The sequence below is a fragment of the Cibotium barometz genome, chromosome 3 (assembly GCF_041138505.1).
Source record: "Cibotium barometz isolate CiBa-2024 chromosome 3, ASM4113850v1, whole genome shotgun sequence".
NCBI classification, from domain to species: Eukaryota; Viridiplantae; Streptophyta; class Polypodiopsida; order Cyatheales; family Cibotiaceae; genus Cibotium; species Cibotium barometz.
In genome coordinates, this window is record NC_141048.1 from 23,518,127 (window position 1) to 23,545,034 (window position 26,908).

General features: G+C 48.6%; 1 protein-coding gene across 4 annotated transcripts in view; it reads left to right on the forward strand.

The window, feature by feature from the left end:
• Positions 1–26,908, forward strand: part of LOC147639853 (uncharacterized) — an 87,725-nt gene that overhangs the window by 45,508 nt on the left and 15,309 nt on the right. For 2 of the 4 annotated variants that reach the window (XM_086774671.1, XM_086774657.1), the window contains 3 exons: positions 18,275–18,394; positions 18,525–18,620; positions 23,502–23,713. In XM_086774671.1, the coding sequence (XP_086630797.1) occupies positions 18,275–18,394; positions 18,525–18,620; positions 23,502–23,669 (384 nt within the window). In that variant the 3' untranslated portion in view covers positions 23,670–23,713. Of the gene's footprint in view, positions 1–18,274; positions 18,395–18,524; positions 18,621–23,501; positions 23,714–26,391; positions 26,440–26,908 lie in introns of those variants that run through there. The other 2 variants (XM_086774679.1, XM_086774665.1) reach the window with 2 other exon arrangements.

Genomic DNA, 26,908 nt, shown 5'->3' on the forward strand with positions numbered 1-26,908 from the left:
GACCAGCATAAGGTGGAGCGTGACATTCGTCCATAACCTTTGGACGCAAATCCTTCACCACACATAGGCAATTATCCTTCATGAGATAACCCTCGTTGATAACATAAGAGGCATGTGAATGACCAGCCATCAAATCAGTCCATATATGGCAAAAATCAGCATCCAAATGATACAAATCTCTCATAGCAGATAGATCTCCATGAGAGGCCACTGAGACTGCAGCAATATAAGGCCTCCTAGATAGTGCATCGGCCACCACATTTTTCTTTCCTGGAGTATGCACAATCTGAAAATGAAACATGGAAAGAAAATTCGCCATTCTCATTTGCTTCTCTGAAAGCTTGGTTTGAGATAGAAAGTATCTCAAGCTTTGATGATCTGTCTTGACCACAAATTCAGCCCCAAGAAGGTAGTGTTTCCAAATCTTTAAGGCATGAATTACAGCCAAGAGCTCTTTCTCATAGATATCCATATGAAGCTCAGCATCATGCAAACGACGGCTCTCGTATGCAACTGCATGCCCTTCTTGATTTAGGACAGCTCCTATGCAATCACCACAAGCATCACATTCAACCACGAATGACTTGTGCAAATCAGGAACAATCAATACTGGACCACATATGATCGCATGCTTGAGCTGCAAGAAAGCATCCTGTTCCTTTGAAGTTCATTTGAAAACAGTTTTCTTTTTCGTGAGATCATGTAGAGGAGTGGCAATCATAGCAAAATGCCTTATGAAACGCCTGTAGAACTACGTACTTGATGTACATTTTGTAATTCGGGCCAATTCTGAATAGTCTCTATCTTTGCAGGATCCATTGTAACTCCATCTTTGGATACAATATGTCCCAGATAATGAATCTCTGAAAGGAAAAACTCACTTTTCTTGGCATTGACGAAAAGTTTATGCTTCCGCAACTCTTCGAACACTGTGAGCAAATGAGTTCTGTGTTCCTGCTCATTCTTGGAGAAAACCAAGATATCATCAAAGAAGACTCCTGTAAACTTGCGATGGGGTCGGAATATCCTATCCATCATACGATTAAAAGTAGCAGGAGCATTGGTGAGACCAAAAGGCATTACCAAGAATTCATATAATCCGAAGGCTGTCCTGAATGCAGTCTTATGGACATCTTGTGGCACCACTCGGATCTGGTGATAACCACTCTTCAAATCAAGTCTGCTAAAGCAAGCTGAGCCATCAAGCTTATCCAAGATATCATCAATACGTGGAATTGGAAATCTGTTCTTGATGGTAAGCTTGTTCAAAGCTCTATAGTCCACACACATACGGAATGATCCGTCCTTCTTTTGAACTAGAAGCACAGGAGAGCAGTAAGGTGAGGAACTGGGCTGAACCAAACCTTTCTCTAAAAGCTCGTTGACCTGCTTCATAATTTCTTCTTGTTGTGCAGCACTCACTCGGTATGCGGGTTTGTTAGGTGGAGAACTACCTGGCACAAGATCTATGCGGTGATCTTCGGGCCTTTGGGGAGGTAATTCACCTGGCAATGAGTCAGCAAAACAGTCTTTGAATGCATTAAGAAAATTCAGCCTATCATTAGACATAGCATCCACATTTTGATGATTTGGCACAAGACTATCACGCACAAAAACCAAGTACGCTGAAAGACTCTTTTTCATTGCTTTATTAATTTGGATGTGTGATACAACTGGGATGGAATCCCCTTCTTTGCCAGCATCAATAAAGTGCATGCGGCCTTTATGCATAAAAGAAATCATATTGGACTTGTAGTCTTTGCGGGGCTCAAGCCTATGGTGCCACGGCTTGCCCAACAATACATCACATCCATTCAGTGGAGCAACTAAGAAATGCTCATTATCCAGATAGCTCTGTATATGGATACGCAACTTCCCAATCAAAGGGGTAACCTGCACCTCTTTACCAATAAATGCAGCTTCGGCTTCAATCTGAGGTCCCATATTTTCAACCTCAATACCCAATGCAGCTGCCATTTGCATAGAGATGAAATTGTCAGTTGCACAGTCATCAAACATGAAGAGTGCGGGCTGATCCTTAACTTGCCCCCATGCCTTGCAAACCATTCTCTCTTTAGCATCATGACCTGTATTACCTTGCACATCAGGAACTGCATGAACATTTGCTTTGGTGTGCTTGTCCTCATGCTTTGGTTTGCGATCTGGGCATTGCCGAAACATGTGGTCTTTGCTACCACAAGAAAAGCATTTTCCATCCTTAGCATATTGCTCTCTTTGCTCCGGGGTTAATCCAAATTTGTTCTTTCTTGGGCCCTGTTCTTTGGATGTGTAATTTTCAGCTTTACCACCCTTGTAGGACTCCCGGAAGTTCTTTTTAGATGGCTGTCCGCCCTTTTGCTGATTTGGGGCAGCCTTGTCCTTCGCCTTGGAACCTCCTTGATCTTGCTTGATCTTGAGCACCAATTGCTCCGTAGCAAGCGCAGAAGCTGTGAGTTGCTGCAACGTATGTTTTGGGTGCAATTCAATACCCGATCTATATGCAGGTTGCAATCCAGAACGAAACTTCCTCTTTCTTTCCTCCTCAGAGATTAGCATGAAGGGAGTCACTTCCAGCAACACTTTCCAAAATTTGTTAACATACTGTTGCACACTCTCGTTATCTTTTTGTTCCAGCCTATCCCACTTTTGAGTGAGAGTTTGCTCTGCATTGGGTGGCAAGAACTGAGCATAAAATCTATCTTTGAATTCCTTCCAAGTAGAGATGGGATCCTTGGTGATCTTTTCGGTGATCCACCAATGGGCAGCAGTGCCTTTCAGAAACATGCTAGCATGGCGCACCTTTGACTTTTCTGTAAAGTCCTCATCGCTAAAAGCAATGTCGAACTGTGCCACAAACGCTAACACCTTAGAAGCATCGTGTTCACCATGAAAGACATCAAATTTGACAGATTTATCACCTGCTTTGAACTCCTTGAGCTTCCTGGTATGAGGCTCATGGTCCTCTCTTTTTCTTTTCCCCTTATCCAACGGGGTAGCCCTGTCTGCATGGGCTCCATGGGCCGTCAAAGAAGCTTCATGGGGCACGGTGGCATGTGCTCCACGAACTCGAAGCTCAGATGCATGTGACTTACCTGCATATGGCATAGTCTCTCCATGAGACAACTCAGAAGGCAAAATTTTTCTGGAAGCAGACCTGTCACCATGAGATACATATCTTGCATGCATGTGACTTTGATGCGCTCCATGAGCACTGGCATACATAAATCTGTCAGGCTTAGTGCCTTGGGGAGAGGATGCATGACGAGAGGTGACAGTCACCTCTTCCTTTTGCATAAAAGATTTCAGCCTCTGGGATGCGGGATCTCCATGCTTTAAACGAGGTGGATTTCTGAATTTTAGTTCTCCGTCATCCCCCTCTTTGATATCACCTTTGCGAAGGAGATAGGCAAGTGCCAACTCCCTTGGTTTCTTGCCCACTTCACGAGCCATTGATTCAAAGGTTACATCAACCATAGCATCAGCCTTCCTGGCTTCAATAGCACTTTGCAGATGAGGATCTTCATGCAAAAACTTCAATTCTTGCTCTTGAGCCTGCAAAAGTTTTCTCATATGTTCCATTTCAGCTTTCATAGCATCAGGGTCTTGTTCAAGCATAACTGTCTTTCCTGGAGACAGTTGACCTTTGGATTCACTATCAAGAACCCTTTCAAGAGGCTTGTGCCTACCTCGCAGGGCATCAGACCCACGAGAAGCACTAGAGGGACCCCTCGAATTTGGCACTTCCAAAGGGTTGCCTTGGCTGTCCATTGTGTTCAAAGTTTGCTAAAAGCGGGATGTCCAGTACACAGGTTCGTTTCCCCACTAGGGAGAGGGAAACAACCGTGCTCTGATACCAATGAAACCGATCCCGTCAAGTGGGAAAGACTCAATTGGACACCTACACGTTTAATAGCACAACTTTAAAACCACAAATATGAAATGGACAACTTAAAACAACTTGAAATTTAAATGAACAGAAATGGAAAGATGGACACCAGCACTGGGGCCGGAACGGGCCGACCCCCCCCTCAATATATGATATATTTATTGGGAGTATTTAAAGAATACAATGCTCCATGGGTTCTGAGAACCAGATAATGTCCATGTACATATGAAAACAGTACCAAACAAGTAGGCTCGGATTTCGATGAAGAATACTCGAAGCAGTACGACCACTGGTGTGGTCCAATCGCTACGGTCCTGTGCTTTCACTGGACTCCGCGGAGAGCACCACACTGGTGTTCCGAGACCACGCACAGACAGGCGCTCTCGTACTAACGCCTGGCTCTCCCGATCTCAGCACCTTTGGACCGAGGTTCGCCCATATAGAGCTTGGACAACCCGGCACCGAACGGGTGTAGGCCGAGCGGGACGAATCTTTTATCAGATTTAACTTATAATACTTTACTCAAATCTGAAAATCACTTACTTGTTGAAAGGTGATAGAGAACCAATACTTATGGTATGATGAAGTCTTCCAAGTGATGAAGAAGCAGTAGCCTCGTGGTGAACCACCAAGACAAAAGTCACCGCAAAAGATCACAGCCACCTGCTGTGAAAGAAGGAGAGGCTTGTGTAGTTGCCAACCGAAGATAGCCTCCCACTGTAAGCTCAGCCGCCTGAGAGAGAAAAGAAAGGGCAGTTTGCTGGTGAAAACACGCAGCCTGCAAGACCAGGGGATTCGCCTGTAGAGGGCAGCGTATGCTGTATGGAGATGGCCGCCTGCAGCGATGCTTATGTGTGAAGCGCACCACAAGTCAACGCTAGCCGCCTGTAGAAGTGGAGGCGCAGCCAACAGGAGAGGAAAAACAGAGATGCGCCTGAAGTGGGAGTGGTAGAAGCAGTCGCCTGTATGGGTTAAGCGCAGCAGTACATCAGCCGCCCCACAGTAATATGCGCAGCCTGTTTTGGCCGCCTGCTGCAAGGAAGGTAGAAGCAGCCGTATAGCAGCGTACACAGCTTGTAGGGAGGAAGCAGCAGTGAAGAGGTGATCGCCTGTTTCCTTACGCAAACAAGTTGATCGCCGGTTGATGGGAATTCCACGCCAGAAGGAAAACGATGTTTTTTTTACGCTTGATGGAGAGCCATATTAAATAAAAAAAATGAAGTGAAGATAACCTTAGAGATTCTACGCATGCATGTGGGGGTCTAGTGGGGGTAGGTGACCATGCCCACCCCCACACTCACTTAAAAGTGAGGCTCCCCACCTTGGCCCCAAAGTGGGTGCCCAAAGGGGGTGCCCACTTTTAAATAAGTGTGGACCCCTAACCTTATAAATCAAAGGGTTAGAATTTAATAACATTAAACAACATGTACTATATACTTACCACCTGTTCACATGCACTGAAACTCGTCAGAATACAGAGCACACTTCACGACTCAGTGGCAGGCGTCCCCGCTCAGTAAGTAACACGTCAAGCAGGCAAACACACGAATACATGTCATGCGAAAACAGTTTCAAACATGCAAAATATGTGTGCATGTGCAAATAGTAACATGGACATATCTCCCGTTCATGGAACATGTACAAAATATCTGTCGGCACAAAACTGGCACGACATAAAACATAAAAACCTGGTCTTCCTATGGAGTGACAGTCCCATAGGTAAGACACAGTTCCAGGCACGAGTTTCCCTAGGTGTGACAGTCCCATAGGTAAAACACGGCACGAATACTGGCTCTTCCATGGCGTGACAGTCCCATGGATCGAACACAGTCCAGGTCATACACGGGTGGCACTGATCTGGCTCCCGTCCATACGACACCATCCTGCTAACACACGGGTGGCACCAGTCTGGCTCCCGTCCATGTCAGCAAAATACTGGCCTCTTCACATGAGACACCGGCCTGGCCTCAAGTGAACGAGACGCAAAAGCTAGGAATGGACCAAATGGTCGGCCAATTGGTGACACCTCTCATGCGATCCGAGTCGCCCTGAAGCTTCCCCCAGTGTCCTCTCAAGGTGTGAATGATGTCCACCCAGAGGGCTTGTATGACCTCCGTCGGTGGAGTCGCCTGGCGGTCAATGGCCTCCCTGCATCGGGCTCTCCATATGTGCGAAGCCGTCATGCTGCTGATCATCTCCCATCTGTGCCCGTCCCCCTCCTGAGGGACTGCCGAAGAGAAGTCTGGCGTCGGAACCACCGCCATCGCCTTGTCAGAGACCTGGATGGTCGCACTGCCAGGGACGTCCTCATATCCAAGGGCCGGGCCGCTGTCCGTGGCCCAAGCCACCGCACCCCACGTCACCAGCATCTCACCTGGCGAGCCTGCAAAAACCATCCTGAGAGCGTGTTGCGAGACCTGCTGTGCCTGTGGGCAATCCCATAAGCAGTGCCGCTGCGACTCCTATGCATGGCCGCACCGAGGGCAGGACGGTGGGTGTCTGCCAAAAGCTAGCCAAGCCCCCATAGCCAGTCCTCTATGCGCTGTGAGCCAGAGACAAAGCGTCACCTTCCGGGGCCGGAAGCTGGCCCAAAGGCGCTGCCAGAAGTCCCTAAGAAAGGCAGGGGAGAGCCCCTGTCGCCGCCAATGCTCGGCCGCTGCCGGGGTGCTCGCTATCCTGTGCCTCTGAATCCTCCGCCCCAGCCTCGCTGTGTACTGAAAAAAGGGGATGCTTGGGCTGGTAGGGGCCGAGTAGGGATCTCGCCAAAACCACTCACCTGGATCCCACTGAAGGCGAATGAGAGGCCTGCTGTCCCAAGCCCATAATCTCCAAGAACAGTCCTCCCCTATCGAGGCCGGTGAGGGGTCTACATGCCACTGTCTCTGATGAAAGCCGACCACCCGCACCCTCTGAAAAATACAACCCTGGAGCTCATCCAAATCTAGTCGTGTCCTCTGAAGCTGGCCACCCTCTCCCACCTCGAAAGTGAGTGGGGCGGCTCTCTCCGCTGTGCCGCAGACCGCTAGAAGGATCTCATGCCGAGTGAAGACGCCCATCCACTGTGGAGGTGGAAGGTCCTGTACTGGGGTCCGCCACTCCTGGGGGATGGCCGCCTCAATGTCCTGTCTCATCAACTCTCTGCCCCTCATCCCACTGAGTCTCCTCTCCTGAGCCTCTAGAGGCAGCTGCTGAAAACAAATCCAGTCGTCTAAGGACTGGGCTGGGCCGGAGCTCAATGGGCCCCACGACACGTGAGACCTCGATCCAACCATATGGCCACCGGGAAGTCGGATCAAGGGGTTCCAGATCAATGGCTCCCTCAGGCACTCCTCATCGGTGCCCGGGGGAGTCTGGAAGAGAGACGGCCTCAGATGCGCCCAGGCCCTCAGAAGGCTAGCTGCAAAACGCTCCTCGAAGCCAAGGCCCACTCCTCTGGATCGCTGCTCTGTAAAGATCCACCTGATGCTGGGGGTCCAGGGGCCGCTAAGAGAAGGAGTGCGGCTGAGCATCCTGGAAACAAGAAACTCCTTCCACGGCTCAGCGCCTGGTAGGAGGCCACGAACCACCAACTTCCCAAGCAAAGCTCGGCTTTGGCAAATAGGATCAACAATGCCCAGGCCGCCTCTCTCCCTCGGCTGAGTGATCACAGCCCATGCCACCTTGGCCCTGGCGGGCCGCCCGTCGCCACCGGACCAAAGAAAGTTCCTGATGAGCCTCTGCACCTGGCCAATGCACGCCCGAGAGAAGGCCCAGCAAGAAGTGATGTACCACATGGTAGCAAGCAGAACCTGGTTGGCCACAACTACTCGGCCAGCCAGAGATAAACGAGCGGTACTCCAATACAGAAGCTTCTTCCGAATGCTCAGAAGAAGGGGGGCTATCTGCTGCTCCGGAGATATGTCCATGCCCACATAGCATCCCAAATAGCGCACTGTAGTGCCGGGGGGCAGCCACTGAAAACCATCAACTGGCCTCCAGGTCGGGGGGGGGCATAGAACTGACCCACAACCCACACGACTTGTGCCAGTTGATCAAAGCGCCCGAAGCTCTGCAAAACCTGTCCATGGCTGAGGCGAAGCGGCGGAGGTTCTCCTCTCCTCCCTGAAGATAGACAGCAGTGTCATCCGCAAACTCCGAGTCTAGGAGCTCCTCCGAGGTGCGGAGGAGGCCCCGCAAACCTGTATCCTGTGCCGTCAAAAAAGTGCTCATGGCCTCCGCCACAAAAAGAAAAAGAAAGGGCGCCAAGGGGCACCCCTGCCGCACCGAGCGCGAGAGCTGGAACCTCTCTCCGCGCACGCCCTGTATCAGCACCTGGCTATGAGCCGATGTGTAGAGTGCAGAGACCCCACGGATCCACTGAGGGGGGAAGCCCATCCTCTCCATAGTGCCTTCCAAGAAGGCCCAGTCCACCCGATCATATGCCTTCTCGAAGTCGAGAAGGAGCACTGCCAGATCATCTTGCCGAAATCTAGCCAAAGCCGTAGCCTCCCAGAAAGAGAAAATGTTATCCAGGATGCTCCGATCCTGGATGAAGCCTGTCTGCGTGGAGTGGATGATGTCCGGAAGGTGAGGCTGAAGCCGCCTGCTGATCGCCTTAGCTAGGACCTTGTAGGCCGTGCCTAGCAAGGTGATCGGTCTCCACTGTCTAATCTCCAGTCTGTCTCCTCCCTCTTTGGGGATCAAGTGAATCAACCCCTCTGCCATGCTGTCCGGCATGACTCTCGACTCCATAATCTCCTCGAATGCCAATCTGAAACCCCTATGTAAGAGACCCCAGTACCTCTGGAAGAAAGCCACTGAGAGACCGTCCTCTCCTGGGCATTTGCCGCGAGGAAGTGCCTGAAGAGCCTCCTCCAGTTTCGTATCCGAGAAGGGGGAGAGAAGGGAGTGCTGCAAATGGGCCGGCACAACCGGTCTCGTGAAGCTCCAGACTGCCTCCCGAGCCTCTCTCACCCTGTCATCTGCTGGCTCAGCAGAGAGCAGTTCCCTGTAAAAATCTGTGGCTATCGCCCGGACCCTGGGGGGATCCACCACAACCTGGCCGTCAGCCTGCTGAAGCGAGGCCCTGTCGCCTCAAAGAAATCTCGAGTCACTTTGTCTCCAGCCTGTGTCCAAAAAGAAGCCCGAGCATGGAATCGGAACTCCACCCTCCTCTCCTCGATGGATCTGATCTCTGTGCGAGCTGACTCCATCTGCTCTGAGATCCAAGGGCTCGTAGGATCCCTCTCCTGGAGTCTCTGAAGGGACGCTAGACTCCTCCGCGCAGGCTCCTCTCCTGCTCTCTGAAGGCCTCCAGACGGTCCAGGGCAGCCTGTCTGAGCATCCGACTGGTCTCCTGCAAGCCCCTGGCAAGATCGCTGGCTGCCGATCCTCTCCTGAACTGCAGCTCCTGCTAGACCTGCTCAACTCTGGTCGCAATCTCGGGCTCCTCTATGAGACAATCTGGAATCCGGACGCTCTGGCCTCGCTCTCCTCTCGTAGGGTCCTCGATCTGGAGAAGCACTGGAAAGTGGTCTGAAAACGAGGAGCCTGCAAGTATGCCCACAGTGCCACCTCTATCACAAGCCCACTCATCAATGTAAAACGTGTCGATGCGGGAAAGGTTAACTCCTGTGGCCCGTCTATCCGAGCGCGAGAAAGATAAACTCCCCTGCAACCTGCCAAACTCCGGGAGAGTCCACGGATCCTGGCCTCTCACCTGCAGCACTAGTTCCTCCCAGGCAGCGAGCTCCGGCCCATGAATGGTCTCCTGGCTGCCCCCCATCCTGTCCTCTGCATCCTCCAGCATGTTGCAATCCCCCCCTAGGCACCAGTGGTCTGCCAAGGGGAGGGACTGCCTAATGGTACTCCAAAACTCGGCTCTCCCGGTCGCCCAATTAGGGGCGTAGAAGTTGAGGAAGCCAATGCGGTCTTCCCCAACCCGAAGGATGATCCACTGCGCTCGACCCTGGACCAGAGTGCCAGAATCCACAACCTCGGATAGAAGCTGCTCGCTGACTGAGATGCATACTCCACCCTGGTTCCCCTGGGAGCCATATGCCGGTGACCAAAAAGTGTGACTCCTGCCTGGCAAGATCTTCCCGCAGGAGCGGGTACGCCCGGCAGAAAGGTGGTGCTCCTGGATGAAAAGGATATCTATGGGTCCTCCAACGAGAGCCCTCTGGATCTCCTGGCGAAGTCTGCCCCGACCAATGTAGCAGCGATGTCCACCGAGACCCTGGATGTTCCATGAGAGGATCCTCATGGATGAGCTATGGCAAGTGAAGCAGCCGCCACTGGCTCACCCCTCTCAGCCGGCCCGGATGATCTGCCCTCCACTCTATGAGTCTTGGGCGCCGGCTTGGAGGGAGAATAATCACTGTCTGTCCGGGTGCGGAGTCTCTCCAAAAAGAGGGTGACCTGTCTCTGTGTCCAGCCCCACTCCGCCTTCGCCCTGTCCAGGGCATAGGCGTGAGACCAATCCTCTGCATATATGTATCTAAAGGTAGGCTGCACCCTCGGGGCGGCATGGAGGAGAATCAGTAGCACCGCCTCAACTGAGGTGTGGACCGGATCCGCCCGCCAATCTCCTATACCAAACAAGCTCTTGCGGGCTGAGTGTAATCGGGTCTGCAGTAGGTCCGTGAGCCCCAAGTCACTGAAGTGATGAGAAAACTCCAGTATCTGATCACGCAAAACTTCCTCTACAGAGTTGCAATCCCATGCTGTGTCTGGGGCAACACTGAGAGGAAAGGAGAAGGCCACCATGCTGCTCACCACTGAAGGAGAACGAGAGGGATGGCACACCACGCAAACTCGCAAAGGCGCGACCAGCGTCTCGAACGGGCCAGCATCCAGCTGGAGACACCTGAAAAAACCGTAATCCACTGGGAGCCCCATCACTCGTGGGGGCCCCCCAGGGGAGGCTGGAGAGAACTCTGTGGCGGGCGAAGCTAGGATCGCCATCTCCACCGGCCCGGAGTGGCGGTGGAACAGCCGCTGGACTGAACTCTGGCCTACCTAGCTGCGCTGCCCCGGGGCAGTGGGTGGCCTGGCGAAGTATCCTGGAGAGGCCGAGGGAGGGATGGGGGCTCGCGGAGAGGAGGGGGGAGAGCGAGGAGAGGATGGAGAGGCATCTGCCAGAGGATAGGTGTCAGGGGGGGCTGCCGGGGGAGGCGGGAGGGGGGGGAGAGGAGGGGGTGGAAGGAGTGCTCTTCGGGTGAGGGGAAGAGAAGCCGGGGGTCGCAGAGTGCGGCCCAGGATCCTCAGGAATCTGCTCCATGGAGGGGGCGGGGCCCCCCGTGGGGGGAGGCGGGAGCGGGGTCTCTCCATGGGAGGCTCCACCGGCGGCCTCAACGGGCACTGAGTCTGAATCCTCGTCCATCGGGGTGGGACCTGCTGGCCGCCTATCCCTGACTGGAGCATAAGTGCGGGTAGGTGCCTGGACACCAGCCGGAGTCGCCTGTCCGCCAGCCTGTCCGCCAGCTTGTGCTGCCTGCTGGCGTCTGCGACGGTTCCTGCGGGCCGGGCGTTTCCGCCGGCGAACCTCCTGCCATCCGCCAGCCTCCTGGGTCGGCGCGGCATCCTCCGCCGGGGCCTGCTCGTCAGATGATGGCGCCTGCTGGGGCGAGCCAGGGATGTCCGGTCTCTGAGGTGGATGGCCACCCCTCGGGTCTCCTGCAGGGGGTCCAGAGGCGGCATAGTGTGAAGGATGAACCCCCTTGCGGGACAGGCGCGTGCGAGATGGCCCATCTCCCGACAGGAGTAGCACTGTCCTGGGAGGCCCGAATACTCCACGCGCTGTATCAGATGTCCTCCAGAAAGACAAGGGAGGAGGATCGTCTTCGGGAGGGACTCCGGTGACGGAACCACAACACGAATGGCCGGGAGTCCTGCTGCCCGAGCTATCACTGAAGCCGCTGTCTGAGGCGTCTCCACCACCTGCCCGAACGCCTTGCCAATGGATGACAAGAGGGGCAAGTACTCCCTACGGAGTCCTGGAAAGCAGATAGTGACAGGGAAACCTGTCGCGCCTGCTAGCGGGTCAGAAGCGGGGTTGAAGCCGTGAGTCCATCGCGCCAGGAACGCCCGGGAAGAGCGGAGGGCAATGGGGCTCCGGGCCAGCACCATCTAAGCTGCCTGGGGGGACTCGAAATCCACCTGGTAGTAGCCACGTCCCAAAAAATCTACGCCGACGATCTTGGGAGGCACGCCAACAAGGCTGCCTTGCAGAAGGTCGCAAAGCTCTCTCCGCATCGGACGGCTACCCACTATCTTGCAGACCAAGGAGGCGGCCTCAAGAGCGGATACTGTGGAAACAAACAACTGATGATCTTTAGCTGTGAACTCCAGACGGAGACCGGAATCGGCAGGGGTAGTCGGAGCGGCTTCCATGGAGTCCTCCAGAGGGAAAAGGCGAGAAACCGGGGTCACTAACGGGAGGGACACAGCCCTGCGAGGAAAAGGAGAGGCGGAAGGCTATAGGATAGCGGGGGCGGGGGCGGGGGCGGGGGCGGGGGGGGGCCTGAGGCGGGGGAGCTAGCAGTGGGGGGGAGGGGCGAGACGGAAGGGGAGGAGAGGGAGAAGGCAGGGGGGAAGAGCCGCGCAGCGGAGGAGAAGGCGGAGGGGGCGGAGATGGCGGGGGAGAGAAGCGAGGCGGAGGAGAAGGAGGCGTGGGGGGAAGAGAGGCGGGGGAAAAGATGGCGGGTGAAGGAAGCGAGGAAGAAGGCGCGGGGGGGGGGGGGGGGGGGGGGGGGGGGGGGATGGCGGGGGAGGAAACGTGGAAGGAGGCGGAGGAGGAGAAGGCGGGGGGGGAGGAAGGCGGGGGAGGATGCGAGGAAGGAGGCGGGGGAGGATGCGAGGAGGAAGGCGGGGGAGCGATGGCAGGGGAGGATGCGAGGCAGAAGGCGGGGGAGAGATGGCGAGGCAGGGTGCGAGGAAGGAGGCGGGGGAGAGGACGAAGGAGAAGGCGGGGGACAGGCGGGGGGGAGAGGAGGGCGCAACGGTGAGAAGCAGCGGGAGGGGGGGAGGCGGAGCTCGCAGGCGCAGATCACAGTCGTTATACCTGAGGTCTATTCCCCAAGCTGTCTTCTCTTCACGAATCGAACCTCTAAATACAACAATTTGAGAAAACACCTAATAAGGGCGGGCACACCCACAACAGAGGCCCTGGTGTATAAAAATAGACAGGAGATGACTTCTAACAGTATCATGGTATTTTGATAGTGGTGCTTCATGCAAAGATGTATTTCAACACTTGGTTTATGCTTCAAATAGCCGCACTGTATATGTGCAGATCATACCACATATCCAGTAAAGGGAATTGGCAATGTCATACTTATTGCAACCAATGGTGCCAATATATGTATGAAAAATGTGTTATATGTTCCAGGGATAAAGAAAAATCTGCTCTCCGTCTCAGCCATAAACGACCAAGGTTTAAAGGTTGAATTTGAAGATGGGAAGTGTTTGGTACAAGACCCATCAAAGGGTTATGAAATAGTCACTTCTGGAACACGATACAAAGGCTTGTATAAGCTGGACAGTTATGACAAGCGTACTTATGATGTAAATACAGTGGCTGCCCATACTCCTGCTATGCATGATGCAAAGCTATGGCATGCTTGTTTTGGGCATGTAAATTTTTGGAGTTTGATGCTTTTGCAGAAGCATCATATGGTTGATAATATGCCGCCTCTTGAGTCTCCAAACAAGACATGTATGTGAGGGGTGTATTTTGGGAAAGATTCAACGTAAACCATTCCCCAAAGATGGAGCTGTTAGAGCTGAAAGTAAATTACAGCTCATACATAGTGATGTATGTGGTCCAATGCGGACACCATCCATAGGGGGGCATCTTTACTTCGTCACATTCATTGATGACTACTCCTGGAGGTTTGCTTGGGTTTACCCCTTGAAAGCGAAAGCAGAGGTGTTAACATGCTTTCGACACTTTGTAGCAATGGCTGAAAACATGTGTGGATGTAAAGTCCAAACACTCCACTCAGATAGAGGTGGAGAATACATGTCAAATGCATTCAAGGACTATATGCTTCAAAAGGGCATCAAACACCAATGTACTGTGCCTTGTACACCGCAACAGAATGGTGTAGCTGAGAGGAAAAATAGATCTCTCATGGAGATGGCAAGATGCATGGTGAAAGCACAAAAGTTGCCTCACAATTTTTGGATGGAAGCTATAATGTGTGCAACTCGTGTGTTGAATAGGTGTCCAACAAAAGCTTTGAAAACCATAACACCATTTGAGGCTTGGTATAGCCGAAAGCCATCAGTGGATTATATGCACATGTGCCGAACAACTCCGAACAAAGCTAGATGATAAAGCAATGAAATGCATTTTTGTGGGCTACATCAATGAGAGCAAAGGATACCGTTTTTATAATCCAACAACACGCAAGATTTTTGTCAGTGGAGATGTGGTATTTGCTGAAAATTCAGTACAACCCATGTACAACTTGTATAAAAGTAATGATGCAGGCATACACAGGACATGTTTGATGGACTATTACCCATTGCAATTAGGAGGGATTCAGATCAGCCAGCCCCTACACAAGAAAATCCTCATGTAGAACATGTGGAACAGCCAGCCATTCAGCCCCCTTCTATGGAAGTAGTGGAAGATCTTGTTAGGGAAGAGCAAACAGCCATAGACACAACCAAGTCAGTGCCAAGATGGTTGCTGAAAACTTTGTAAGAAAGCAAACTTGTAGCTCCACTCACAGGTAGAACAAGGGCTAGTTCCAGCCATGCATTGAATATGCATCATGGGGAGCTTGCATTAGCCATGGGTGGTCTCTTTGATTTAGAAGAGCCTTCTTCTTATGAAGAAGCACATGAGAATGAGCATTGGGTGCAAGCTTCTTTAGAGATAAGGGAAATAGTACCTGAACCTTTTAATGGGGAGTTTGCATCGTTGCTATCCATTGTCACTATGATGTCATCACATACCTTTTAGGGAGGAATACCAATCCTAGAAGCCACACTACATAGTTATCTCGCTGCATACTTCTTCAATGGCAATAAAAGGAGCTCTAAATTGGATTTATGCATGGATAGATGCATAAAGAATTTAAATTAATCCAAAAAGTGTTATTTTTATTAATTCTTATTTTATGCATAGAAAGATGCATAAAGAATTATATTTTTAATTCAAAAGAGTGATTTTCATCATAAATGGATTTTATGCATAAATTAGATGCATAAGAGAAATTCTTTTATTCTAAAAGTGTAGTTTCTACTAAAAAAAAAAAGATTGATTTTTAATTCAAAAGTGTCATTCTCATTTAAAATGAATTTATGCATAGGAAGATGCATGAATGAATGAATTGTGGGTTGGGGTATTTATACCCTCTAGGAAGACCAGTCGGCTGTCTAAAAAGCAATCGGCTGTCCCAGATTTGCTCCACAAAACTGAATAAATACAGCATAAAATCATATTTAATGCTGCGCTAGACTAAAACTAGGGCTGGGAACTTAGGCGCATGGGCAATGGAGGCTGGACACGCCTGATCTTGGAGGCTGGGCAGCCTGTATGGGCTGCCCCACACTTGCCCTACAGCCCTCCTAGGGCTGGATAACCAGTCGGCTATCCTTTGCAAAGCCCCTAGGACTGTCCTACAGCCCTCCCATGACCTACCCATGGTTGGTGGGTACAGCCAAGGCCTTCCTGGCCCTTATGGGGGTTGTCTTATACTTTCTCCATGCCCACATGAGTTCCTGGGGTAGCCATATGGGCTGGCCCCTTTTCCTAAATGCAAACCCTACTGTCTACACAGTGATCTGGCATCCAGTATCTTACCAAATACACACTCACTAACATCATTCCAGAGGGAGACTCACAGCGCGGACTAGCACTGTTTTCATGTGCAGGACAATGCACACCTGACCTTGGACTCATGTGCAGGAGAATGCACACTTGACCTCGGATGATTGGGATGGAACCCTGGCTGACTTGTCCCGGACTGGGCTCACATGGGACCAGTTTTCCATCCCAGGTCCTGCACCTTCTGTACAGATATGTCTACGTGGCATCCAAGTGTGGGATGCATGTGACAACAAGCCCCCTAATCTACATAAAACCGGTCTAATTTGGACAGGTTAGGGCCTGTGCTCCTCCTGTTGGATCTCGAGAAGCACAAACTCCTGAGGCTATGTTAGAACTCCGATAAATGCCAAGGGGCTCCCTCAAAGCCAGAATCATCTCCTCCAAGGCTACTGCGGGACTACCAGATTGAAAATCCAGACTCTCCTAGATCTCCTCTATCCTGCTGCATATCTTGGGGTCTTGAATGAGGTTGTCTAGGATCCAAGCGCTCAAATGTATGTCTTGCCTCTAGGGGTCCTCTAGGGATAGAATGACGGGTGCATGATCGGACAGAGTAATGCCTGCCAGAATACCAATTATGCCACCACGTCCACAAGCCCCCTAATCTACATAAAACGGGTCTAATCTGGACAGGTTAGGGCATGTGCTCCTCCTATCGGATCTCGAGAAGCACGGACTCCCGAGGCTACGTCCGAACTCCGGTAAATGCCAAGGGTCCTGCTCCCTCAAAGCGAGAATCATCTCCTCCCCGGCCGAGTACTCTATGCCTGAAACTATAGCCATGCCACGTCCGAGTTTGTCCTCTGCCGACTCTAACATGTTGAAATGCCCATCCATGCACGAGAAATCCACATGTGGGAGAGAGTGGCGAATTGTAATCTTGATAGTGGCGGCATTTGGCGCATATATGTTCAAAAATCTCACTCTGTTCTCTACAATCCTGATGGTCTCCCAACTGAGCTCTCCCAGTGACAATGGTGTTTGAGTCAACGATTGCAGGTAATAGTTGCTGGCTGACGGAAATGCATACCCCACGCTGGGTCTCGGAGGGGCCAAAAGCATGGGACCAAAAGGTGTGACTTTTGCCCTGAAGGATCTCCCGCAGCGGAGGGAAGATCCTCATGGAGAAGCCAAAAGCATGGGACCAAAATGTGTGACTCCTGCCCTGAAGGATCTTCCCGCAGCGGCGCCTCTCGGAAAGATGATGCTACTGGAGGAGAATGTCAATGGGCCCACCAACTACAGCTCTATGAAGCTCCTCTCTAAGGACCCGTGCCTCTGAAATGCTACTGGAGGAGAATGTCAATGGGCCCACCAACTACAGCTCTGTGAAGCTCCTCTCTAAGGACCCCGCGCCTCTGAAAGCACTGTGGTCCTCCCAAACCTTGAATGTTCCATGAGAATCTGCATAACTAAAATCGGTGGGAGGCGGAACTTTTGGAACTGCTCTCCACTCGAAGAGTCTTGGGTGTGGGTTTGGACGGAGAGTAATCACTATCTGTCCCGGGGCGAAGCTGCACCAGATGGGCACAAATCCTGCCCTCCATGTGGAGCCACTCTCCTTGGAATATGCATACTTGGGCTCCACTTCTCACAATGAAACATGAAGAAACACAAAGAGGAGCACCTCCAGGCTGGAGGACACCATCTCCCCTCCTGGGTCTCTGTGGCCAGAGCCACCCATCTCCATCCGTGCCAATGACCAGAAGTGAGTGAGCACGTCGGTAATAAGCAGATCATGCAGATGTTGTGTGAGAGCTCTATGGCCTGCCCGTGGATAGCGGCAGACATCGACTCCATGCTCCAATCTGTCCTCTGCGCTGCACTCAGGGGGAAGGAGAAGATCATCGTGCGCCTCTGGGTGAAAGGCCCAGAGTGATGCAAAACCACAGAGATACGAAAGGGGGGGGGGGGTGTTGGGGGGTGTGTGTGGTGGTGCCCATAACTCGGCATTGACTTTGGATGATTGCCAAAGGTGTTTCACATGATACCAGAAGGGCTGGTGGGGATGTTTTAACCCCCAATGTGCTTCACACACACACACACACACACACACACACACATACAGATAATCTGCATCAGCATCCATGCTCTATTTGCATCGTGGTTTGTTTTAATTAAGTGAAACATTCAGGTCTCTTGGGTTCACGTGCTTGTTACAACAGAAGTAGCATAGGGAGAAATATAAAACAGCATTTATTGTCACATGATTTGTTCCATTAATTGATATTATGTACCTGCCATCTGCATGGGGTCATCATTACTGATCTCAGTATGATGGTTAATCTGTGAGGATTTGTCCACTATTATGAACACATCTTAATGCACATACGTGCACTACTCTTGGGCTCTGATGATGTGATTGGGGATGTCACTACATGTTACAACACGTAGTCTATGCTATGAATGGAATTGATGATTTGAAGCTTTGTAAGTGAACTTCATCATGGAGTCAAAATTGTACATGCTTTTGTTAAGTTCGGGAAATAGCACGAGCTTTCCATCGACATATATTCTTGAGGGTAACCAAAGCATTCTGGTGATTTTGTGGACTTTGTGTGCAGTGTGGAACAGAGCTTGTGATGTGTGTTTGGCTGTCGGAGCTTTCAAACCCATTCATGCATGCCCGCGAACTTCTGAAAGAGCTTGGTTTGAAAGAGACAACTTTGGCTCTTGCAAATGATGTAAGATGCTACCTACAAAGATTGCACAACCCATGTGTGATCTTTTGCACAAGGGACACAGATATCCTGCTAATATTTTTGGACTAATCTGTCAACCAGTGTACTGAAGTTTTCTTGATGTTGTTTGCAGGTTTGTTTTGCTCTCGTGTTTGGTTTTGCTAGGATAGGACTTGGACCTTATCTGGTCTATTTGACGGTGTTTGCTGACAACCCAAAAACAGTGAAGGTGTGCATGACACCAAGGCACTCCCATATCTAACTTTGCATACTGAAAGGGTACTTAAATAGGTCAAAAGCAAATTTTCACACCCAGTCAAAGTATATGCAACCTATGCTGTGAGAAGCAGCAAGATTACAAGATCGTTTCCTAGGATAGGACTTGGACCTTACCTGGTCTATTTGACGGTGTTTGCTGACAACCCGAAACCAGTAAAGGTGTGCATGACACCAAGGCACTCCCATATCTAACTTTGCATACTGAAAGGGTACTTAAATAGGTCAAAAGCAAATTTTCACACCCAGTCAAAGTATATGCAACCTATGCTGTGAGAAGCAGCAAGATTACAAGATTGTTTCCTAGGATAGGACTTGGACCTTACCTGGTCTATTTGACGGTGTTTGCTGACAACCCGAAACTAGTGAAGGTGTGCATGACACCAAGGCACTCCCATATCTAACTTTGCATACTGAAAGGGTACTTAAATAGGTCAATTGGAAACAAATTTTCACCCAGTCAAAGTATATGCAACCTATGTTGTGAGAAGCAGCAAGATTACAAGTTTGTTTCCGCTGCTGCTGCCCCCGCACCCCCACCCGTTCCCCCCGGGGTAGGGAAAAAGATCCTTCTATTAGTTACCAAGAAAAAACAGCCTTAGTGGCTTAGTCTACATGTGGATGTAACCAGCTTCCTACTTTGTTCTATTGGTAATCACCAGATAGCTCATGGAGCATGAATTGTGATTTGTATATCTTTTGAGTAGCTAATTAAGCTTGAATGCTCATTTCTATTTACAATTGGCCATTGGTCAGAACGCTCAAAGTTTTCAATCGGGTGGTCATATAGACCAGACTGGAATTAGCACTCGGGTGGTCAGATTGACCAGAATGCCCGGATGAGTGATGAGTGCTTTCGAAGGTGAAACCAGATGCTCAAATCATTTGAACAAAGCATGAACAAGTGAATCTTTACAACGAAGCCTTCTTGGACCCAAAGCATGCAACTCTTAGAATCTTGGAGAGTTGCTATTTTTGGCAGACTCTAATGGAAATTCTGTTCGCATCAACACCTCCGGATTTTCGCAAGGATCAAGACTTACTAAAGCACCTTTGTCAACTTCTTTACGATTGGGATATGTTTAGCATAGAAGGTTATGGAAGAATCACCTCTTAAATTAAGACATGTGGCATCTAGAATGAGACAAGTGTCCCTACACTTGTCATTTCACCTTAACACTTGTTAATTAAAGTAGCCACTTGTCATTTGGAGCTTACTCTTTCCATTCAAGAGCATTGAAGCCTCAAACCTATAAATTGGAGCACTCTCTATACATTTGGGGAAGGCACTTCTCATCTATTGTAAAGGTTCAGGTACTTTGTTCTCGTGGTTTGATCCAATAAATTCTTCCAAAGGGGGAGGGGCCTGTTCCCCTCTCAATGAGGTCTCGTTTCTCTTTTCTCTGAATCCTACTTTCTTTCATTATTTGTGATTGTTGATTAAGTGGGTTTGTTACAAGTAGTTCATCAATTTTCTCACTCTCATGTGTCCTTGCGTTACATGGTGTCATAGCTAAGTCTTCTCTTGTGAGAACTTTCTCGGGGTGACAGAATTTTCGGCAAGCCCATAGATTACATTCTCCTAACAAGAGTATTCATCAACAATCCGGACGTTCTCGACGTTCTTTGACGATGTCTTTTTCAGACTATGAGAAGATTCAAAGATACAAAGAGCTCGAAGCAGATCCAGAGATTCAAGCTTTGATGGAGAGAAGAGCTAAAGCTAGAGCTGAAGCTAAAGTCTTTGAAGACTTTCTAACCGAGAAGATTGTTGCATGTGATGGTGTTGCAGCAACGAAAGCCTACCTCAACATGAAAGAAGTGTGTACTTCAAAAAAGTCAAAGACCATGAAATTTACTTCACCTAGCATCATGTGTACTATACATGATGGAGTTGATGGTTTATTGTCTTATGGTGACTACCATGAGGTTATAAATTGTACATTCTTATAAGGTGAATTTGGGCATGTTCTTGGATTCATCTAGGTATATCTTTATGCTGTTTTAGAGGACATGCAAATTTCACATTGTGAAGTTTTCGTCCACCAGTTAATATTGTGTTAATTCTTAGTGGGGATGTCGTAATATCCAGTCCATACTATGCATAATGGAGTTGATGGTTTATTGTCTTGTGGATGACTACCATGAGGTTATAAATTGCACATTCTTATAAGGTGAATTTGGGCATGTTCCTGGATTCATTATATCATGAGAGGAAGGAGTGAAGCTGTAACCTTGAAGTCCCACCATAGCCAAGCCACCTCATCTTGTCTTGAAAATCCTCATAAGGACAAGGAGAAAGCCAAAGAACCACAAATGTCCATGGTGGTTGGTTCGCCTACCTAAGGCTTTTATGGCAAAAGGAGTAGCGGTTCATGAAAAAACTTCACAAGTAGTTGCCAAGCGGGAGTTCAAGCCCGGAGAAAAGAGCGTCAAGTTTGATGCATTTTATGGTAAGAGAGATTCTCAAAAAGCCGTTTCTTTCATTAGGCAATTCGATGCTGCTTTTCGTGGTGAAGATTATTCAAAAAAGTCCAAGATCAGGATGGCGAGAATGCACTTGAAGGATGCTACCTTGAATTTGTGGCTCAAGATTATCCATGAAGAGAACTGAAGATATGGAAGGACTTCAAAGAGATGTTCAATAAGAAGTTTTTATCTTCATCCTTGGAAGTTGATGTGGTGTTGGCGGCTGAACAGCCCATCTGGTTGCCATCTGGGTTCCTCCCTTCAGATTGATTTTGTGATAATAGAAGTTGGGATCAATTTCCTTCATATCAACGTAGTTCCAAGCGAATACATCTTTGTAGGATTTCAATAGCTCCAAAAGTTCTTCCTTAAATTGGTGACTCAGTTTTGTACTAACTTTGACTGTCCTGGGCTCTTTTTCATCTCCTAGGTTTATTTCTTCAAGTTCATCTTCTTGTACTCTGATGTTGTTTCTCTTCGTTTTCTCTTCTTCCTGCTTAAGAACGAACATAGCCTTTTCTTGCTCTGCCTGTATCTTTGTTATCTCGTCTTGACCGTCTTTAACTTTTCCCCCATCCTGTTCTTTTTGGTTTTCTTCATTTCTTGGCAATTCTGGTTGAGTGATCAGGACTTCTGGATTATACCTTTGAACAATCCGTTTTATATCCACTTTGAAGAGTGATAGCAAGTTCGGATGATCTACTCTTCTTCATCATCTTCTACTCTTTCCAAATAGTTTAATCCTTTTGCATGCAATGGTCGGTTGGCTAGATTTATCTTGTTCTTTCTTGCAAACAAGATGCGGACCTTCTTCTTTTCTTTCCGGATCGTGATCCTGTCAGTTTCCAATTATGTTTGATTTTTTCATTCTTGAGTCATGGTCTTCCCAACAACATGGGATATGCTCTCGAGATCTCAGTTATTTTCAGAACTATCAATACAGCAGTGAACATACATCTTGCCAATTCAATATGCTCTCCTCTGATAATTCCGACTGTCCGGACCCTCCTTTGATCAGCCATCCTGATCTGGAACGGAGCAGGTTGCATTTCTGTGATTCCTAGTTTCTTTGCCAGACTATCTGATATTATGTTGACTCCATATCCCCCATCTAGGATGACTTGTGACATGATCTGCCCTCTTATTTTTATAGTCACTTCATGAACAACTGTGTCGCAATCTTGAACTGTTTCTATGTTTCTACACTCCGCAGCCAGAGTCTCCACTTCTTGAACGGACACTTGCACCAACTTTTCATTTGGCACTATGGCTTGGAGCAATTTTTGCCTGTAGTAGTTGGGTACTAGATTCAGCATTTGCTCTAGTGTTATATTCGGCTTCATTTTGCTGAGATCCTCCCATAGGTTATATTCTTCTTCTGGGTTGCTGCTCCTTACTTTTTGACTTGGCATAATTTGGCTTTTGTTCATCTTTTCTTTCTTCTTATTGGCTTCTTTTTCTCTTTCGTGACCTTCCCCTGTCAGTTCTTTTATCTGGACTTGCTTTGGATTCTTTTTTGATTCCTTTTGCAAGATCATTTTTATGCTATGGGCTGTTGTAGACTCCAGTTGGCACTCTTGTAACCGCTCGAGTCCTCTTCACATTGCCTTATGGCTTTTTGCATGTTGCAATATCTTGTCTCTTACTGACCAGGCTTGTTCTGTCTGGATTAGTGTCAGCAGGAGCGGGCTTTGTTGCATCCTTCGGACCACTCCTTGTCCACTCTGCACAAGCTTAGTGATTTGTTCTCAGGCCCTTTACTATCCTACCCATTGTACTGGCTTCTCCTTTTCTTCTGGATCAGCATTCCTGCCTGTCACTGTCTTGATAGGTCCTTGCAACCTTGTCACTTCCATTACTATTGATGGCTTCTTTTGATGCTTCATTGTCCATTCATCCACTTTCACCATGTTTATTGCTGCGTTAGCTCCTGTTGGGTTTGCTTCCCTTTATGGTCTTACTTCTTGTAGTTCTTGCCGATGATGTTGTCGCATCGAACAGTCATTTTGCCTATGCCCAGGGGCGTTGCAGTAATAGCATATCAGCCCAGCTCCTGATTGTCCGAATCTTCCACCACCTCCTCTTCCATAAGGTTTGTTATTTTGGAGAATCATAAAAGCATAAGCAATTATGGCCGTACCTGTTTACAGGACTGAGTATTTTACCTCTTTTTCTTAAGCATTGTGATTATGTTTAATCATGTTTGGCATTCACTGATCATGTTAATCTTGTATATGCATGTGTAAGTTTGTACACGTGTGTGGATGCAGATACATGTTTGGTGTGTGTGTGTACATGTGTGTGCATGATCATATATTTGTTCATGTGCATGTTTTTTTTTGGTCTTTCTCTTATCTTGTTGCAGGAGCAGCAGCAGCTGAGGCATCTTGTGGGTCAGTTCAGCAAGTACAACCAGTCAGCAGCTGACGTGGCACAGGTGACATGGCAGCTGACACGTGGTACGGCTGGCTGCACAGGCTGGACTGTAGCTGATGTGGCACCTGGCTGCTATAAGCGCACCTGGCTGGGCTGACGTGGCTGACTGTTGGTACACATGGCGGCTGGCTGCACAAGCACAAGCATTGCCACGTAGGCAGGCATGCGCTCACAAGCAAGAGAAAGGGAGGTGAAGCGATGGGCAACCGGGCAGCAACAAAATGCGCAAGGAAAAGCGCGATGGAGAAAAGCGCCACGCAGCCCAGTTTTCGAAAAAGAAGAAAACGCTAAAGCACTACATTTATTTTTTATTTTTTAAATTAAAAAAGAGAGAAGAAAAGCTATTCGAAAGAGTTCTTTTGAGAAAAGCACTTGTATTAGTTTTTCTTAGGGGAAAAAGCATAGCTTTTCACCCCCAAAACTTGTATAAATAGAGGGCCAAGGCTCTTGTATCCCACAACACAAACTGGGTGAAAGTTTCAAGGAGATCTCCTCCACGTGAAGCAAGGAGGCATCTTCTCGGGAATTGTACAAGGGCTACGCCGACTTCAAGTGATAAATAAATACCTGCGGGGGCGCCACGTTTGGGGACCAATTGGTCTTTTGTGCAGGAGCACTCTAGCTCCACTGATTCTTTTTCTTCTTCTTCCAAGTTTATTATTCCAGTTTGTAAAGAGTTTTAAGTGTGATTAAGTATGCTCATTGCCTGTCAAGTTTCTGAAGGCCGGTTTCAAGATTCCATTGCCGGGATTCATCGTCAACTTTTTCAAGGGACGAGCGTGTGGTCGACACATTTAATTCTATGGCTGGAACTAGTGCAGAGATGAAGGATTTATCTTCAAAAGAGGACAACTACTTGGATGAAGATGAGGAAAGCAAGCAAGAATTACCTCCCAATATGCTAGAATTTGAAGATGATGATGCCGCCTATGAAGCAAAGATGCAAAGTTTGATGGAGGGATTAATGGAACTCGCGAAGGATTCACGTTTTCCACAAAACTTCAAAGTTGATTCTAAACCACGGAAGCAGGGATCTGAGAAGAAACCTAAGCCTCAACATTCGGCTTCCATCTACCCAAATTTTCAGCCATATCCTAATTCTTCTTCTTCTTTTCCCCCACCTACCCATGGAAACCCTTTTAATACTTCTCATCCTGGTTATTTTGGCGGAGGCTTTGTCTTTCATTCTATGACGGGTGTACCCAACATGGGCATGATTGGGAGCTATGGTATGCAACCAGGTATGCATGGAGGTATGTATGGAGGTATGCCAGGAGGTATGTATGGAACTTATGGTGGTGGTGGCGGAAGTGCTTTTGGTATGCCTGGTATGGGAGGTGGTATGATGGGCATGGGATCTAATGCTATGGGCAATTCTTTTCTCAAACCACATCCCTATGATAATCTTGTTCCGGGCGAGAAGCCAAAAGATTATAAAGAGGGTGGTGCTACAGTAAAGTTTGATACTTTTAGTGGTGCAAAGGATCGTTTGAAGGCTCTCACCTTCATTCAACAGTTTGATGCGGCATTTTCTGGTGGTAACTTCACAGAGGCATCTAAGGTACGGAAGGCAGCTTCTTTCCTAAAGGGAAATGCTCTTCAATGGTGTTCGACACTTCTTCATCAGGAAATAGCACCTAGCACTTGGGTGGAGTTTAAGCAAATCTAAGGTATGGAAGGCAGCTTCTTTCCTAAAGGGAAATGCTCTTCAATGGTGTTCGACACTTCTTCATCAGGAAATAGCACCTAGCACTTGGGTGGAGTTTAAGCAAATCTTCTCTTCTTTATGGTTGACACTGACTTTTGAGATGGATGTTATGACAGCTTGGCATCAATTAGATTCCAGAGATTGTAGCAATCTGGAAGAATATAACAAGAAATTTTGGGATGCTTTGCTACCGGTCACATCCTTCAGGCCCGTGTCACTGGTTAAGCAAGTAGAGACATATTGCTGTGGGTTACCCAAGGAGCTTCGTGATTACTGCATTAAAACAAAGGTCATGAATATGACTCAGATGATAGAAAATGCTCAGATTGGATATGCCATGCTTACTAGTCAGATGTCAAGATTCAAGGATCAACGTCTCTTCTCAAAGAAGGCATTTAAAGAGGCAAAGGAGTCAAAGGACAACAAAGACGCTAAACCACGAGAGAAGGGGCAATCCAAGAAGAGGAAATTTCCGCCCTTATCCCAAAGATGAAGAAAAGTCAGAGGAAAAGTTTCACGTCGATATCTGGTGAAGTTTGTGAACTGTTCACCTATGGATTCGAAGTGGATGGAGGAGGGTGACTTGGCAGATTCACTGAGGATACTACAACTTTACCTCGAGGCTTTTGGTTTGGAGCCTACCTTAGAAAGTGCTTCAACAGGTTCAGCTGTGGATTCTGGAGTACTACCTGTTACTCAAGAGGGGGGTGACTCCGCTCCCTTGTCACAGAGTTCACTTGGATGAGATCTGGAAGTCACTTGGTGTTCTTATCAGCACACCCAAGATACTGAACTGACAATATATCTGCGTATGGGATTTCTATGATATATGTGTACTAGTCACATGGTTTGATTCATGGATATACGGATCTTTTGAGAGAATGGGAACGCCTATTCTAGACTTTCATTTGATATGCATCAATGTTTACTCATGTTCATGATGTACTGCTGATCGTGGGTCCTGTGGGATGGCCATGAGTAGGTAAAGCATCCAGGGGGACATGACTATTCACGAGATGGATGCTCTTGATTTATGTTTTTCAGATGTTCTTTTTCAGTTGGCAGGACATAGCTTTCTCGTTGCTCTCTTAGGTTCTGTTTCTGTTGGCAGATCCTTTGAATGAACAATCGAGGACGATTGCTTTGTTTTAAGAGGGGGGTATGTTACATGACTGAGTATTTTACCTCTTTTTCTTAAGCATTGTGCTTATGTTTAATCATGTTTAGCATTCAGTGATCATGTTAATCCTGTATATGCATGTGTAAGTTTGTACACGTGTGTGGATGCAGATACATGTTTGGTGTGTGTGTGCATGATCATATATTTGTTCATGTGCCTGTTTTTTTTTGGTCTTTCTCTTACCTTGTTGCAAGAGCAGCAGCAGTTGAGGTATCTTGTGGGTCAGCTCTGCAAGTACAACCAGTCAGCAGTTGACATGGCACAGGTGACATGGCAGCTGACACGTGGTACGGCTAGCTGCACAGGCTGGACTGCAGCTGATGTGGCACCTGGTTGCTAGAAGTGCACATGGCTGGGCTGATGTGGCTGACTGTTGGTACACATGGCGGCTGGCTGCACAAGCACAGGCGCTGCCACATAGGCAGGCATGCGCTCACAAGCAAGAGAA